Source organism: Anabrus simplex, chromosome 1, assembly GCF_040414725.1.
Source record: "Anabrus simplex isolate iqAnaSimp1 chromosome 1, ASM4041472v1, whole genome shotgun sequence".
NCBI classification, from domain to species: domain Eukaryota; kingdom Metazoa; phylum Arthropoda; class Insecta; order Orthoptera; family Tettigoniidae; genus Anabrus; species Anabrus simplex.
In genome coordinates, this window is record NC_090265.1 from 622418213 (window position 1) to 622437807 (window position 19595).

The following is a 19595-nucleotide window of genomic DNA, read 5'->3' on the forward strand; positions in this document are numbered from 1 at the left end:
AAAGTGGTACATGTTTCGTATATTATCAACATCTTCAGCCACATAACACTGTTTAGATGAAAAATGTATAAAATTGACAAAGTAATGCTTTAGAGGAAGTGTCCTTAAAATTAACATAAGATTGACAAGATTAAAACAAACAAATAACTCAAGAGAAAAGAGTTATTTGTTTGTTTTAATCTTGTCAATCTTATGTTAATTTTAAGGACACTTCCTCTAAAGCATTACTTTGTCAATTTTATACATTTTTCATCTAAACAGTGTTATGTGGCTGAAGATGTTGATAATATACGAAACATGTACCACTTTTGACCATTAAAAATTGCCTTAAGCAATCATTGTATCGACTAGGTGGAAAATAAATACTTAATTGTGAATCTATTGAAGTGCAATACGGACCATGAAGCTGATTTTATGTAATAACAGCAGTAGTACCGTCCACCACCAACAGGCAGTGGATACCGTGGGTTATTCTACAGCAGAATACAAATCGCCATTTATCTTCCAAAATATTAAAATTACTACGTACCCCCAGGTCTGGGCCCCCCTCTAGTTCCGATCAACCAAGATCATAAGAAAAAAAGCATGTGGCGCTCAGTAATATGACCTAATGACAAAGTACGGCATAAAACATGACTTCATTACACTGGAACAATTCGGTGCCTTGTAACAAGAAAGTTTCTTAGAAAACTACACCAAAACACCAATACCTGATATTTAACCCTTAGACAATAATATCAAGTTATATGAAAACTTCTACACTAGCTAAATGGGTTGCCCAAATCTACACCACAAACAAGTTTGTTGGCTCATGAACATGAATAGTGAGGAAGACCAGTATAATGCAGGCTCTTTTTGAATTTTTTAAAAATTGTTGCTGTACAAGACTTGGTTGAAGTCTATATGCAGGAGGAATACTCTTCATGAGTACCGGTACAATATAACTTCACCAAGCTACAAACTTCAGTTATATGTACAGATTTACTTTCAGATGCTGTGAAATACTGACGATCATATTATAGGACATATTACACAGTAATCAAGAAATAATTTAAAGAAAAATGAATAAGGTGCAGCATTCTGAGAAATGAAAATTTGAGATGAAGCAAGAATAAACAAAGTACTAGTTAAACAATAACAAAACTGAAATGTTTATTGTAGTGTATTGTTAATGTGTCAATAGCAGAATATAGCAGAGTCACTTCCTTTAAGCCATTTGAGGAAGATGTCTGAAGAAAATGTTTGCAGGTGAAGATATATTAATACTGGAAGTGACAGCCATGTCTGTGTATCATCCATTTCATAGCATAATGTAAGTTAAAAAACTGACCCCATGGCACTCGAGCCCTGAAGAGCCTTGGCCTAGCAAGCAACCGCTGCTCAGCCCGAAAGCCTGCAGATTACGAGGTGCCATGTGGTCAGCACAACGAACCCTCACGGCGGCTATTCTTGGCTTTCTAGACCGGGGTCACTATCTCACCATCAGATAGCTCCTCAATTTTAATCACGTAGGCTGAATGGACCTTGAATCAGCCCTCAGATCCAGGTAAAAATCTTTGATCTGGCCAGGAATCGAAGCTGGGGCCTCTGGGTAAGGGGCAGGCACACCATCTACACCACAGGGCTGGCATAATGGAGGTTAAGTCTAACCTTACAACTGTGTATAATTATTTGTTCAATTTTCTGAATAGATAGTATAATGGCTTCGAGAGTTTCACATTCCAATTGTTCAGGTGACATTTGAGATTAAATCTTGTTCTTCCAAATATAGCACAGTCAAACAGTAAATGGTCCACTGTTTGGTAAGATTCACAAAAGCACAAATAGTCACCTGCAGTATTAATTTTAAAGCATTCAAAGTACTGTAGCACTTAAACTTTCTATGGCTGGAGAGTGAGTGAGAATGATAATGTTTTGCACTGGAGTTGGCTATATACACTAGAAAAGAATAAGGCAGTTCCCTTTTGACAGAACCCCTTGTACTTGAGATCCAGTGTTTGTTCCACTGACTTATTAGATATACTTTGATTTGGACTGGGGAGTCCAGTGTTTTGAGGTTTCTTCACATTACTTACTGACCCGTACATTGGCCTGGAATTCATGTATGATGATGATGATGATATGACCTCAGGCATTTTAATTTCAAGGCATTTAGGCTGCCTGCATGTCAATTTTGACATTCCATTTTACTCTACAAAAAGGAAGAGTACATCAGATCTCTGTTGGGTGTTCTATGGCTGTGTTTTAATTGTGTTGAGTAAGCACCAAATGACACATAAGAGATCTTTTACATGCCGATATCATATGACATTGAGTGTTAAATGGACATTTTCTGCTCTTAAAAATTTGAATGTCTCTGTTGGGCTTGAACCTGCGATCTTTGGATCAGGAGGATGACAATCTACCAATGATCCACAGAGGGAGCTAGTGTTCAGCCTTATATTGCAGTATGGAGTAAACAGTATGCATTGTTGCCAGATTTCTGCTATCGAGTTTGCAGTTCAAGAGTTCTGTGTGTTCTGATTTAAGGGGTGCATTAGTGTGTAATTAAAAACTGATACAGCCCAAACAAAGGCTGGAAAGATTGCAAGTAGTTCTACCATCAGATGTCACTGAAGGGGATAGTAGGAAAATGAGGAGTCAGGTAGTTTTCCATTATTTTCCTCAATGAATCAGAAAGTGCTATTATGTATCAGTCTGCAAAGTTTGCTGAAGAGTGTATACCAACTGACCCTAAGAGCCATGTATTAGATACAAGAAAAACAGAGGGACTAAATTATATATCCATATTTCATTTGCCAACAATCTAACTTGATGCAAAGGTACACAAAGAAAGTACAAAACTAAATTAAAACTAAATAATAAATAACTACCAAGTCTTGCCATAAATACTGTTCCATGGACTTGAATACAGCTATTGTTTCAGCTAAAACCCTGTCATTAGTGCAAGTTATAACAAGAGTTTTGTGCACTGTGTGTTAAGTTATTTACAGTATACAGTGTTTTTCATAAATAATGCATCATAATACCAATAAAATCAATGAATTTTTAAAATGTTCTGACATATCAAATTTAATATTTGGAGAAGAATATTTTACAAAAAGCAAACAAAATTTTCAGCCATTATTCTACAGACTTTCATAGAAGTATACAGTTCTGTGAGACAATGACTGATCTCTGTGATAGAAATCCAAATTTTGTATCAACAATAAATTAATGGTAACCTATTCTTCTTCCTTTTTTTTCTTTAATTGCATGCAAAATTTCATTTGTTTCATAAAGAAGGATTGGTTGCCATGGGAACAGTTTAATTTAACTTGTGTATCACATTTTGTGGGAAGAAAATGTATTTTATTCATGACTTCAGTCAAAAATAAAATGTTTTTAACAGAAACTGAAAGGACTGAAATCATGATGATGATAAGAATTGGTGACAAAAGATGTACAGTACATAACAAGAAGAGTGCATACTTTTCAATGAAACTCATCCAAATTGACACCCTGTTTGACAGGATACTGTGAGTAGAATAGGAATAAAATTCAAAGACCATGGATATATCAGAGATATAGAAAGCTCCAGAAGACCATCCATAGACCAAGATGAGCAATCTGATGTTTTACCATCAGTTCAAGAGAAACCACATTTTCTCTCAAAGAATTAGAAGCCCATTTGATATCTTGAAAGCAACTGTCTGGAGAATATTGCTTTGATATAAACACCATCCTTATGGAAGCCCATTGACTCCTGCAACCTGTAACGTAGGTAATAAATGAATGCTTACTTCACTCGGAAGGGCATGGATTAGATTCACTGTCAGGAAGTTGGACAAATTAGAAACAAGATTTTCACTTCTAGAGAGTCACATAGCCCTGAGGTTCACTCAGCTTGCACAAAAAAAAGGTACCAGGTTAATTCCTGGGGAGAAAGTGGCTGGGCATTGAGTAATATACTTATCCCACTTTAGTGTGGAGGTATGCAAAGAAACCTTTAGCTTCCACTCCTTCAGGGGCTTTCATAGTCTGCATGGGGGACACCTTTGCTTTTGCTTTATTTTAAATTTAGGGGCTTGATACATCTTGGTTAGTCTTGTGTTATGAACTATCAATTCTATCTCATAACCTGAATATGATGTGATTCTATTTGTAACTAATTGGGACTAGGACTGCAAAAGAATCAGCTGTGGCCATGAGAAAAGTATTACCTCAAGGGTGCAAATCCATGGGTATTGGCCATAGAAGAAGCCTTCATGCAAGCACATGTGACCACCATAATCTATAACCAGGATTATTACCCTTGATTCATTAGATCACACGGACTTACTCTTCAAATCATGCCAGTGAACAAATGTTTGAAGCTAGTGATAACAAAACAGTATTATGTGGTAAGTCATTGGAGTGGTGGTGTTTTTTCTATTTTTTTTTTTTAGTATCCAGGAAAATAAATAAATAAATAAATAAATAAATAAATAAATAAATAAATAAATAAATGAATGAATGAATGAATGAATGAATGAATGAATAAATAAATAAATAAATAACATTGTATGTGGCCCATATGGTAATAAATCAGCATATCCCATAAACATTTTTGTACGGTAACAGTATTAATGACAAGACCTGGTCTCATCAGCAATGTACTAAATTACTGAATATTTTAAAATTAATAAATTTTATGTACCTACTCACCATAACTTATACACTTTCCTTCTTCAAAATTATCTTTGAGAAATTCGGCCAAAGGCAAATCCACACTGCCATCACCAGGAAACTAAGGTGGTCTTCATCTAAGAAAGATAAAAATAATATCAGTCACTTAATATCCCAAATACATTAATACATTTCATAAAAACTAACAAAATTACAGTAAAACCTCTCCTTAGACACACCTCTCAGATGTGACCACTTCCCTGATATGGATAGAATTGTATGTCCAGACATAAATTCTATACCAACAATGACAACATTACCTCTATTTTGTGGACACTCCCAGGTACACAAATAGAGTAAGGACCAAACTGCACAACAGGGTAGGTTTATACATTTCAAAAGACTTGTGAATACAAAAAATGCAGTGCACTACAGGTATTTCCTGAAAATGTTTGTGTACCTAGGCTGTACATGGTAGTCTGGTGAGTCTTAGCAATTACAGTGGCATTAGTAGAGATTTGAAAGGCGTGTCATACATCTGTTACACTTCATTTCAACACAGGGAAATCCACTGCTCGCACTGACAATGGAGTATTGAGGTGAGACAACAAAGCGGCCCCGTAGTTCTGTGTAATTCCAATATAACTGGTCCATTATTGGAAATTATAAACTTTGCAGCTAACTCATTCTTGGTTGCCAGCATTTCACCCCACTGTGTCAATTTGAGCTCATCAGTTGGTAACTAGCACACCTAATAAGATGCATGGCTAGTGCATATTATGAATTTACTCATTCAGGACAAATATTTGAAGTTCCCTATGGGAATCCAAATCTACAGTTCTGTACAGTCACTTTTTACAGTACATAATTATGGCATATAAAAGGTAAAGTTTAACAACTTGGGAAAAGATTAAAGCAAATCCTGTAAAGCTGCTGGTCCAGATAGTATCACAAATGAACCAATCAAGGAGGCCCTCCCGTACACCATCAGCATATGGACAGTACTACGAGGGTTGGGGCAAAAGTCATGGCAACTATTTTTTTCTTTCTTGAAGATACCAGTCCGGTTGGAAAATGTGACATATACAGACGAAAGGACAAGGTGTTAACTACATGTCCGAACACTAATTTATTACGGTAGTATACAGGGCAATATGGCCTTCCCGGTGCAAAAGAATGACAACACAGTACACATAAAGTTGACATGACAAACCTGGGCATAAAGACCCTCAAAGTAGTCCTCTGCTACTGACACCACACACTGCCAACGTTGTGGGAGGTGCTGAATACCATCTACCTCAACATTTGCTGCATCATGTGTGAATCGGCTCACCTGTTGGCGCAAAGCATTAGCAATGTCCTCTCGTGTTGCAAACCGCCTACCACGTAGTGGTTCCCTAATCTTTCGAATGAGATCAAAGTCACAGGGCGAAATGTCGGGAGAGTACGGTGGGTGCTCCAATTCTTCCCATCCCCAACGTCACAGTAGCTGCCCTACATATTCTGCTTTATGTGGTTTTGCATTGTTGTGCAGGATTATTGCACTGTCAATAAGATCCGGATGATTCTCCCAAATGCCACGTCGTACCTGTCGCACCAGGAAGTCCCTGTAGTACTGTGCAGTCACTGTTCTGCCATGTGAAACAAAGTGGCAAACAAAGACACCCCTGACATCATACGCGACGATCACCATCAATTTGACTGGGGAAGGATTCTGACGGACCTTATGCCTCCTTGGTGATTCAGCATGTTGCCACTCCGCGGACTGACGTTTCAGTTCTGGTGCGTATGCCCTGGCCCAAAATTCATCGATGGCGATTATTTGTGACAAGAATTGATCGCCATCCTGTTGCCAGCATGCAAGGTAGCCGGAGCATATTGTATAGCACACCCACCTTTGAACTTCCGTCAGTGCATGCGGTACCCACCACGAAGCAATTTTGCGCAGCTGCAGCTCATTACGCAATATCCTGTGGACGGTGTGTTTCTCGATGCCACTTGCCCCCTCTAACTCCAGTAGCGTCCGTCATCTGTCTTCATCCAGGAGTTGCTCGATGACGGCATGTGGCATGTCGGTCCACTCACTGACAGGTCATCCCGAACGTTGCTCATCACTGGTTGACACACGTCCTTGCTGAAACTTTCCTACCCATCGTGCTACTGTACGGTATGGTAGGGAATTATTCGCAAGGGCTTCCACTAATTCACTGTGACATTCCATCGCATTTCACCCTCGGAGAACAGCTATTTTGATGTAAGCGCACTGCTCAACATGGGTTACTTCCAACTCGCACGACACTCACCAACTGACTGATTTCACAGCCCTCGTTGCGCTATTACCAGCTATCACAGAGCCATCTGTTGTTCTGCATACACACTATGCCTGCAGAACTTCCGCACGACACATACACGTTTGTGATCCGTTCACATATCTACAAGAAAAAAAAACAGTTGCCATGACTTTTGCCCCAATCCTCATATATAACAAATGTATAGAAATCCGAACGATGCTCTCCTGACTCATACAGAGAGGTTGCACTAGAATGTGCCACCTTTAAGATGCTATCCAATATAAATAGGAACAGGATCTTTGAGCAGTTGATGGAAACCATGCCAACAGAAAAATATAGGTTCATACCAGGGAGGTCTACAGTACAAGCAGTACACTGTGTACTCTAGTATATTGGAGATTCAATAAGGAAACCAAAAGGGCATGCTTTTGCTGTATTTGTCAACTGTACAAAGGCATTTGATGGGGTAAACCATAACATCCTCATATAGAAGCTCAAAGCAGCTTCAGGACTAGAAGATCATTTCCTCCAGTTAATAATCAACATCATGGAAGGTGATGTAATATACATCAATGACGGTCTTCTTCAGTCAAGAGACATCATACAAATGAATGGTGTACTACAAGGTAACCCCCTGACCCCCATGATATTTAATATGATCATATATGATGTAGTACAAAAGGTAGTAACTGGAGATATGAATATGTATATGCAGATAATATGGTTATATTTAGCAACTGCAAGAGCTCATTACAGGAAGCGCTTAATAGACTAGTGGAATCATCTCAAAAATTACAAGCACTTAAACCAGAGTAAGATGAAGGCCATGAAGTTCCAGAAAGGAGGGAAACTGTCATCAATGGATATATTTACCTGTGGAAACCAAACAGTTGAAATAGTCAAATCTTTCAAATATTTTTGTGTGACTCTACAAGTCACTGGGTTTACTTTCAAAAAGCACACCGATGATAGAACAATGGCTGTGATAAAGGCTACAATGGAGATTTGCAATCTCAAATCCCTTTTCCCTAAGAACAGCAATGTCATTATTCAAGTGGAAAGTTGCACCAGTAGCATTGTATGAAACTGAGATAACATGGCCATACCTTTTCATACAGAAATCTGAAAAATTTAGACAGAACCAAAGTCAGATACATAAAAAGAGTACTCTACATCTCAAAGTTTTCAACAAAGCGAATTGCATACCAGCTACCAGGAACCATCAGCGCCCATATGACAGTTTGTAGGGGAGGGCCAAGATCTGGGGGTAAGTAGTATTTTTAATATTTTGGAAGATAGGTGGCAGCTTGTATTCTGTGGTAGAATAACCCACAGTGTTTCCTGCCTGTTGGTGGGGAATGGTACTATCAATTCTACATAATACTGACTTTTAAATCATTTTCTTGAAAGGAAAACACCTACTAGACTAGATGTTTGCCTTTCCCTGAGAGCTAGGGGGGGGGGGGGGGGCACCTTGCCCCCGGGTATGGGCGCCCTTGTCAGGAACATCTACCTTCATAGAAGACCTGATGACAACTTATAATCAGACACCAACCCCAGCTGCCAAAAGATTCCTGGATGAATGACTCCAGAAAACTGCAGAAACAGACCCAGAAATCTTTAATATTACCACCATGAAAAAATGATGAATGGAAAGCAGCCAATTTTGAGCTACGTCACCTCTATGCGAGAGGAGCAATTTACGGCTTTCATCACCGTATTTGTAATAAGAAATGCCTTCACCAGGTATCCAGTGAATGTGAAATCTGAGGCACACATTGTTCATTATACCACCTGTTCGACTGCACACAAAGAACACTTCCTCTTTCTCATAACAGAGGGTTACCCTCCCTAACAGAGTCCATTATTCTCCTAGGTAACCTATCCTCCTCCATTCGACTTACATGACCCCACCACTGAAGCCAGTTTATGCGTACAGCTTCATCCATTGAGTTCATTCCTAACTTAGCCTTCATTGCCTCATTCTGAGTACCCTCCTGCCATTGCTCCCACCTGTTTCTACCAGCAATCATTCTCGCTACTTTCATGTCTATTACTTATAACTTACAATTAAGATATCCTGAGTACATCCAGCTTTTTGCACCCGTAAAGCAAAGTTGGCCTGAAAACAATATTAATGTAAAGATAGTTTAGTCTGGGAGGTGACTTCCTTCTTACAGAATACTGCTGATTGCAACTGTGAGCTCACTGCATTAGCTTTAATGCACCTTGATTCAATCTCCCTTACTATATAACCATCCTGGGAGAACACACTACCTAAATACTTGAAATTATCAACCTGTTCTAACTTTGTATCAACAATCTGACATTCAATTCTGTTGAATTTCTTACCTATTGACATCAATTTAGTATTCAAAAGGCTAATTTTCATACCATACCCATTGCACCTATTTTCAGGTTCCAAGATATTAGACTGCAGGCTTTCAGCACAACCTGCCATTAAGACCAAGACATCAGGATAGGCCAGACTACTTACTACATTTCCACCTAACTGAATCCCTCCCTGCCACTTAATACCTTTCAGGAGATGATCCATGTAAACTACGAACAACAAAGGTGAAAGATTACAACCTTTTCAAACCCCTGTAAGTACCCTGAACCAAGAACTCATTCTACCATCAATTCTCACTGCAGCCTACTTGCCAGCCCCTTGTACTGAGAGTGAATTTCTATACTTTCAAAATCATATGTACACGGAGTGTTCAATATGAAATATTGTTAAAACAATGGTGACAGCACACTTCCTTGCCGTAGTCCAGTTTCATTCCAAAAACCACTCTGTCCTCCCCACATGTGTCTGGACACTTGCTGCAACAATTTTTGTACACTGCTTGCACATATTTTTCTATTGCTTGTTTTCTAAATCGTTCCTGTTGCATTACTTTCCATACCATTGCTCTGGGTTAACTATCAGAAGCCTTGTTTGAAGTGAGGTATGTCATCACCATGTCTCTTCTGTATTCCCAATGATTTTCCACTAACTGGCTCACACTGATGATGGGGTCTGGTGTTGATCTTCCATTTTGAAAGCCATATTACTCTTCTTGTAATTTTCCTTCCACTTTTCCTTCTCTTTTCTTATACCCTTTTGCTAGTGGCTTTACGTTGCACCGACACAGATAGGTCTTATGGTGACGATGGGATAGGAAAGGCCTAGGATTTGGAAGGAAGCGGCCGTGGCCTTAATTAAGGTACAGCCCCAGCATTTGCCTGGTGAGAAAATGGGAAACCACGGAAAACCATCTTCAGGGCTGCCGACAGTGGGACTCGAACCTACTATCTCCTGGATGCAAACTCACAGCCACGCACTCCTAACTCCGCACAGCCAACTCGCCCGGGGTGTACCCTTTTGAATATATTTGCTATATGAGATATGAGTGTGATTCCTCGAAAATTATCACATATCTCCTTATCTCCTTTTATATACTGTAGGTATTATTACTACTTTACACCAGTAATTTGGTACTAGTTACTCTTTCCAAAGAAATGTAAATAGCCTTTACAGCCACTATACATCAACAGATCCTACTGCTTTTATCATTTCCACACACAATTCATCCAATTCTACTGCTTTTCCCATTTTTATTCATCTGACAGCAATTTCCACTTCTCGGATTCTGTCTCCTCACATTCTACCTCTATCATCCCGTCCACACCCCTTCTCACATTCAGGAGTTCATCAAAGTAATCTTCCCATCTTTTCCTTATCTCTTTTGGTTGTGTTATCCCCTCTAATTCTTTCCCTTTCACATGCTTTGTGTAGACTCTTCCATATAGCATCCTTTTACCGCTATACACATCTCCTTTCAATTCTCGTGTAAATTATATTATAAATTTATATTTTTATATCATTCATCTTGCAACGATTCTACTTAGCTTTATTCTATGAACCACTTTTTCCTCCAATCACATACCATAAACTTTGGCCACATCGTACCTTTTTCCTGCAGCATGGTTACCAATTTGCTCACCTCTTCAGTAATATGGAGATTTTCTTTAGCTGTGAACAACTTATGACGAGAATTCACCCCTTGATGTAAATAATAACGGCTCCGTAACGTTTTGCCACCAAATTTTGAAAAAAATGTGCAGAGATTATTCTCGTATATACAGTATTTTAATAAGCTACTCACCAGAAATTCAAATAATTTCCTTCTTTACAATTATTCTCGAGTGAATAGGCTGAGGTCAAATCCATACAGCAATCTCCAGGATGTTAAGCTGGTCTTCTTGATCTGAAAAGGACAACCAAGAAATCAGTTACGGTACTTTGTATCCCAGATCAATCTTGGGTCTCTAATGAATTGAAACCAAAGTGACAAAACTGTAGAATTAAATTACAACTTGATTTAATATATTGTAGGGGGCCAATGACCCAGCTGTTAGGCCCCTTTAAACAACAATCATCATCATCATCATCAAATAGGCAGAGAAAAGAAGTATCGCACAGTTGTAGGAAAATGGCCAGCTCATAAATTAACGAACAAAAATGGCCAAAGATTAATTGAACTTTGTGCAGATCATAGACTCGTTTTGGAAACCACCAGATTCATGAGGCGACCACATAAACTTATGACATGGAAATGCCCTAACGTAAAATTGGGAGAGTTTCAGATTGATCATGTTGCCATGGATAAAGATTATCATAAAGAAATTTATAATGTCAGAGTCCTCCGTGGGGTAGACATTGACTCGGATCATTATATTTCAAAAATAAAAATCAAGTTAACACCAAAAAGGAAACACAAACATAATCATCTCAAAGCAAGGAGAAATTTTGATCCCAGTTACTTAATAAATAATAAAATATATTTAGAGAGATCCAAAACACCTTTAAATGACAAATTAGAGACAATGATCAACAAACTTAAAACCATAGCTGAAGAAATTGCCCCAATCAAAAGGAGAAAGAAACATGCGTGGTGGAACGAGGAATGTGACAAAGCAATTCAAGCAAGACACAAGGCATGGATAAATGATCAACAGAGGAAAACGGAAAAATCTCGAGAAGAACTAATTAATGCCAGAAGACAAACAGCTAAAGAAATTAGGACAATTAAAAGGAATTATCAAAAGGAAATGCTTAGCACTATAGAAGAAACATTCAATCAGCATAAAACAAGAGACTATTACAAAACATTCAAGCAATATCAATCTAAATTTACCCCTCCCACACTTATGTTAAGAAATAAAAATGGTAAAATGGCACACAATAATCAGGATAATGCTAACATTCTTGCAGAATACTTTAAAGAGTTACTTAATTGTGAGGATCCTGTGGAACATTTAGAATTTGATCCTAACCCAAAAAATAAAACTCCATTACAAAAGATTATACCACCAGTTTACAATGAAGTGAAAACGGCAATTAATGCACTTAAAAACTACAAAGCAGCAGGAGAGAATCAAATAGTAGCAGAAATATGGAAGAATGCTAATGATCAGACTATTCAAAACCTACATAAATACATCATTGATATTTGGAACACGGAGAAGCTTCCTGAGGAATGGAATACAGCGATAATCCACCCGCTGCACAAGAAAGGTGATCGCTCCGATCCAAATAATTATCGGGGGATATCCTTACTTGATATTACATACAAGATTTTATCCAAGATTATATACACAAGAATCCAAGAACAACTCGACCAAGAACTTGGAGAATATCAGGGAGGATTTCGACCAGGTAGAAGCTGTCCAGATCAAATCATTAGTTTAAAATGGATAATGAAGCACCAAAGAGTTCGAAGTAAGGGTCTGGTCATCACGTTTGTAGATTTTAAAAAAGCATACGACAGTATTCATCGTGACTCATTATTAAAAAGCCTTAAAGAATTTGGCTTACATCAAAAACTTGTTAACCTCATTAATATGACTTTTAAAAATACGAAGGCAAAAGTTAAATTTAGAGGTGAATTATCAGAATCATTCACTATAAGAACTGGACTTCGACAAGGAGACGGACTTTCACCATTGTTATTTAATTGTGGATTGGAGAAGGTTATGCGTGAATGGAACAAGAAATGCCAACCAACTATCAAGATCGGTAGAAATATTAAACTCAACTGCCTTGCTTTTGCGGACGATTTAGCATTACTTGCAAATACAATAGAAGAGGCTAAATTTCAAATTGAACAACTAGAAATTATAGCTAAAAAAATGGGATTACAAATTTCATTTGAAAAAACAGAAATGATGCCAACTTTTAAAGTTGATTTAGCAGTTATTCAGCTGAACAGTAATAAAGAGATTAAAATTGTTCAGAAATTCAAATATCTTGGGGAAATAATAACATGGAACACAAATGAAAAAGAAGCAATAGAGCACAGAACAACTAAATTTAAACAAGCACAAAGACTTACCTGGCCAACCTATAAAAAAAAATCTCTTTCGATAAACGCTAAGCTGAAACACTATAATTCCATAGTTAAACCAGAGGCAACCTATGCTAGTGAAACTTTATTCAAATTAAATGTAAAATCTACAACAGACAAATTACAGAAAACTGAGAGAAGAATTCTTAGAACAATTATTAATAAAAAACACCAAGTTGATGGACAGTGGAGATTGTTGCCTAACAACATTGTCTATCGTGAATGTGAATCAATAATATCTACAATGCGTAAAAGAAGAATTTCCTTTTTCTGTCACATATCAAGATTAGCAGACACCAGGATATTGAAACAACTATTCGATTACTTTTTGAAGAATAAAATCAATAATAATTGGTTCAAAGAAGTTCAGGACGATTTGGAAGAATTGGGTATAACTCGGCAACAAATCAAAGACAGAAAAGAGAAGAGGATTTTGAAGAACAAAAGCATAAGTCTCAAACTAAAAGCAGTTGAACGGAAACAATATACTATATCGGACACACAAAGGGCTTCCAGGTCGGAGAGGATGAAAAAGTTCTGGGAGAAGAAGAAGAAGAAATTAACTCAAATGTATTGATTTCAGTGCTCCAATGTGGGCGTAAAATATGTAAATAATAAATAATAATAAAGTAAATATTGGATTGCATAACATTTCAATTAAGAACCAATAAGGAAATCTTGATTTTAAAACACTATCAGACAAAGAGAGCTCTTAAAATCCATATTCAAGTTTTTGGATGAAATTCTGAAATATAGAAACATATAAGAAAAAGTGGCTTCTTCTCCCTATGTTCTGGTTCAATTAGAAAACTAACAAAAGTGTACCAAATGAACACTGTTCATCCATGAGTCCACATTCATCAATGTATGAATGAATGTCAATACCAGTGGTCAGAAAGTGACTGTTGAACATTTGCTAAAAAAACAAAAACAAAAACAAACAAACATATGCTTGGTACTGAATATGTTCTTCATAGGTAAGATACTCTTTCCTTAGAAAAACTTGAATTTATAGAAGTAATGTTTGTTGTGGCTAACCACAGGGTGCATATGTAAATGGGAGGTGAGTCATATTTTGATAATACTTAAAATTAAGATAAAATATTAAATGCAATGAAGATGTACAAGATGTACTATACGCCTTTACGTATTAACATATGCATCAGAGACTTGGTCATTGACAGAAAGAGATGAGAGTAAAATTCAGGCCAATGAGATGAAGTTCCTGAGGAGTATGGTAGGAAAAGAAAGGAGTGACAGAGTAGGAAATGCTGAGGTCAGAAAAGAAATAGGGGGTAGAAAAACTGAGTGATATGATGGAGAAGAATAAACTGAGATAGTTTGGACATGATATGAGAGGGAGGAGAGAAAGAACCAAAACAAGTTGTTTGAGGCTAAGACAGAGGGCAAGAGGGAGGCCCAGAGCAAGATGGACAGACTCTGTCAAAATCACTATAAGAACAAAGAAGACTGGCATGAATACAATTATTGAAGAGGAGTGGTGGTAGGAGAGGCAACCATGGAGAAGTACCACCAACACCCTGACCTAGCAGGAATTGGATAAAGGGAAATTAAAATGATGATGGTTAAACAAAAAAAAAAAAAAAAAAAAAAAAAAAAAATCTGTCTTTGAGAGGCTGTACATGGTGGTGGTGGTGGTGGTGGTAATTATTGTTTTAAGAGGAAGTCGGCCAATTGCAGCAACAGCTGGACATCCTGTTCATGTCTCAGCTAAACACACTGTACAACTCGGTAACCAACTTCTAGTAACATTTATCACAGGGAAAAGAAGGAAGGGGTCCAACACTTCGAAACATGAAGGTATCGGCCAAAAAAAGACAAGGGTCACGATGGCGTGAAAATGAAAGGTTCCCTACGCCTCAGAAACCTAATGCTGTTGGGGTCAGAAGAGAACAAGGGGGGTCAGATAGGATAAATGAAAGTGAGGAGCCTGTCTGTCACAAGTAAGTGGAAGCAATGACAGGACTATGCTAAAGGTCCCTTAGTCGCCAACCCACACTTCCTGATTAAAAGCTCCTGCGGCCCCTTCTAGTCACCTCTTACAACATGCAGGGGATACCCACGCTACCATATTTAAAAATATCTTTTATGTGTGATTTCTGTCATTGTATTTCAGATGAGTAGCATCTATTTTCATTTTATTGACTTTGTGAGTTTTAATGTATAATTTCATTCATTCCATAACCTACTATAAAGAAAGTGGTATCCAAAGTATTTTGATTGTAGTTGTACCAGTTTAAATTGCAATACTTTATTATGAAAAAGAAAGCGTATACAATTTTCTTTTTTCTTTTTTACAATTGGCTTTACATCGCACCGACACAGATAGGTCTTATGGCGATGGTGGGATAGGAAAGGCCTAAGAGTGGGAAGGAAGTGGCCGTAGCCGTAATTAAGGTACGGTCCCAGCATTTGCCTGATGTGAAAATGGGAAACCGTGGAAAACAATTTTCAGGGTTGCCGACAGTGGGATTCAAACCCACTACCTCCCGGATGCAAGCTCACAGCTGCGCAGCCCTAACTGCACAGCCAACTCGCCCGGTACACTTTCTTTTTCCTTTTCTTTGGGGATGCTAGTGCATAATAAAGGGGCTTTGTTCTGTGTAGTAATATGGTGAAGAGAACTGTTGACGTACTCTATAAGGAGGCCAAAAGCATCATTTCTCATGTCTCTCTAGCACCAGAAAGAACCCTTGTTTCTGTTGTTCTGGAGACTGTCAGAGAGCGTGGGAAGTTTCCACCCTCATGATAGAAGATGAGGGGCTGCTCTGGCTGGAATTCTGCATGTAATTGGTCGACTGATCCTGTTGTTCTAGAAGGGTAACATATGCAAACTGTGTGTGTGTGTGTTTATATTGTAAGATGTAAAGTTAGTGTCTGATTCTCATATTGTGTCTTGGCAGACGTATCTGTTTTGGGCTCTTGCTCCACAAGGGAGTTCAGCCCTAGGTACAGGATAATTTAAGTCGTATATTTTTAAATGCCTTAATTACCTTTACTTGTATCTCTCGCAGGAATTCTACAGTTCAGTCTTGCATCTTTGATGATTTAATTGAGTCAAAATAGTGCTTTTCAGTGCTATGATATAATTTCTTTTGGGAGCAGGCAACCTTACCACATAACTTGTAGTTTTAAATCCATGTTATTGCATTTTCTCCGTTTGCCTGTTTCCAGTAGAATGGGACTAGTCCACTGTACAACGAAATTTTAAATTCCAAGCGTAGGGGTTTGCTACCTACAATGTAAACTGTAAATTCGACTTTCTAATTTAACCTGTGTTTATTCTGGTAAAATGGGACTAGCCCACTGTATAACAAAATCTTCAATTCCAAAATAGATTTGCAATTAGATATATTGCCGCCTTACAGCACCTATCCATTATACGGAAGCAACTGCATGATTATGTTTTCAGAATTCCCTATATGTTCTTTTAAATTAATACCTTTTTCTAAATTATGTACCTTTTTTTAAAACCGTTAATTTGTTGTGATTTAAAATATCCCTTTGATGATAATATTTTAAGGGAGATGGCAATTTGCATCAGTAGGAACATCATATGGGTTCCAAGGACAGGACCACGATTCCTCATATGCCTGCGAACACGGTTGTCAATTTGATTGGTTGTCTCAATTAACCTGCAACGTTTTCAAAGGTAAGATTGTATAATATCTTCAAATTGTTTTGTGAGTGTCAATGAGCACTCAGCATCAAATGTGCCCGTTATTATGCTTGGGCTAGGTATGACTTACATCCAATTTTTGAAGGCTTTTGAGTAATTCTGTGTTTAATAAATGGTATTTTAAGAAATCTGATTGTTCTGCTGAAGAAGTTTACGTTCCTGGTAGGGTTTTCCAGCACTTTCCACAACCTGTTGCCCATCTGTTTGTATCACCTTAAGTTGTCCTTGTTTTTCTGTATTTTGTTTATCCTGTCGTTTGTTTATTTATTATTTTATTGTTTTTATGTGTATAATGTCAACACGTGGTAACTTAACAGTGGACAAGATTTCAATCAGTGTACATTGTTACTTGTGGCATTTAATGTGTGATTTTAATTGTCTGAGCAAGCAAACTGAAACAATTTTAGCTAATATCATATGTGACCTGTTGCAGAGAAAGGAACCCAAAGTCAGATTTTTCATTTTTGAGATTTTTGTGGTTCTAAAATTGGCATAAGATAGAGTTTTGAACAAGAGTTCATGCTTCTAGGTGCAATAATTCAGAAGATATTAATTATTGACTGTTGCTATTAAGAAAACAGTAATTTGAGTAAATCACAATTACAGCTTTCACTAATTTTCTTACCATATGTACAAAGTTTTCATGACATCAAGTGGCAAAGACTCAAACTGCTACATAACTTAGTTTGTTAAGAATACCCATAGGTAAGCACAAGAAGGCAAAAAATAGAAATGCAATGTTTACACCCCAGACACTTTTGTTCAGCCCCACTGTAAAATTTCCTTTGCCGACTTTGGGTTCCTTTCTGCGCAATGGGTCACATATTCGTCATTAACTTATTGAACAAAATACGGACTGAAGATTAAAAGATATAAAGTAAACTCTCTATTATCCAGGTTTGAGTCAAGCCTATGTAAGTGGAACGAACGGTTGTGCTGTGTGGAGTGTGCCGGGCGAGCGAGCCGATGGGGCGAGTAGAGTGTGACAAGGAAGATGATCGGCGTAGAACAATATAGGGCCGTCATAGGTAGATGGCAGGGAACAATGAAGAAGAATATGACCAGAAGCAAGGAAGTGAGTGTGGAACTGGGATTGAAGGGTGAGATGTTATTGGCGGTAATGGTGGTCTCAGTGCTCTTGGTGATTGGGGACGTGGAAGTGAATCCAGGCCCTCAGAGCAGTGGTAATATGAATTGGTGATAAAGAAAGTGGTAAAGGAGGTAGTGGAGGAACTCTGCCCGTTTGAGCAGTTAAAGCAGATGATTCAAGAGCAAGTCAAGGAACATGAGAAGATGAGGCTGTGGATCCAAGAAAACTCGAACGAAGTTAAAGGAAGAGTGGGAAAAAGTGAGAGAGAAATAGTATTGCTAAGGGAGAAAATAAAAAAATATGGAAGAGGAAGTAATGTATTTGAAGAAAGAAGTAGCAGCCCTCAATCTAGAATGAAGGAAGAAAACCATATTTATGTACGGTTTACAAGAAGACAAGAGAGAAGCAAAAGTGGACATTATCTATAAGGTGGTAGATGTCATACAAAAAATAATGAAAATTAACTTTAGTGAGGTAGATATAGACAATGTTGAGAGGGTAGGCAAGATGAGGGGGCGCAGACCTATAAAGGTGATGCTGCTATCATCACTAATGGCAGACATAGTAATCAGAAACGCCGGAAACTTGCAGAAAGAAAATATATGGATTAAGCCGGACTTGGGAAGAGAGGGGAATAAAAATTTTAAACTCCTGGAGAAACATAGGATTAAAGCAAGAATGCAAGGTCTGCGGGCACATATTAAGTGTCAGTCACTGATGGTGTCCAATGGTAAGTGGACTCACAATTGGACGGTGCCGAAACTTCAGTCTTTGGAACAGTGTTTAAAACAGGTTGAAACGAGTGCCAGAGAAGACAGACATTATGAAAAGGCAAGTCCAGGAACCAGTGCAAACAAGGGAAACAGTGAGTTGAGTGATCTTAATGTGGAATTGAGTCCGGAGGAAAGAAGGAGAAGGCAACAAAGTTTCGACGAGTTTTGATCTGACAGTGAGAAAAGGAAAATGTGAGCCAGAGAATTAGGTAGAGAAATAAGAGGAGAGTCTGGTGGGGAGGGCTGTTTAAGACCAAATGGGAGTGAATGTATGGTGCAGAGTGAGAAAGTTAATAAGAGTGAGGAAGTCAATAAAAATATGGTTCTACATAAAGAGAGAAGTAGAAACTCAAAAGATTTATGGGGGAAGATAGATAAAAGAGAAGAAGGTATAGTAACTAGGAGTCAAAAACTAAGTAAAGCTAGTAAGTAATTTAGGGCTAGTGTTTTTTTGGATTGCTGTTATTGATGTATATAGAAAGGTAAGATGCTTTTTGATGGTTTGTTATGATGGGTAATGGATGAGTGTGATGGTGGTATGTGTTGGTATAGAAGGTATAGTGAATTAATGGAATAAGTTGTAATTGGTATGTAGTAATGTAATTTGGAATTGATCTGGAGTATTAAGTCTTTTTTTTTTGCTAGGGGCTTTACGTCGCACCGACACAGATAGGTCTTATGGCGACGATGGGATAGGAA

At 37.9% G+C, this 19595-nt stretch overlaps 1 protein-coding gene across 1 annotated transcript in view; it reads left to right on the forward strand.

Annotated features, from left to right (window-relative positions):
* Positions 1-18078: 18078 nt before the first annotated feature.
* The window catches only part of LOC136882316 (popeye domain-containing 2), a 154920-nt gene continuing 153403 nt past the window's right edge, over positions 18079-19595 (forward strand). The window contains exon 1 of the mRNA XM_068229162.1: positions 18079-18217. Coding sequence (XP_068085263.1) covers positions 18079-18217 — 139 coding nt within the window. The remainder of the gene's footprint in view (positions 18218-19595) is intronic.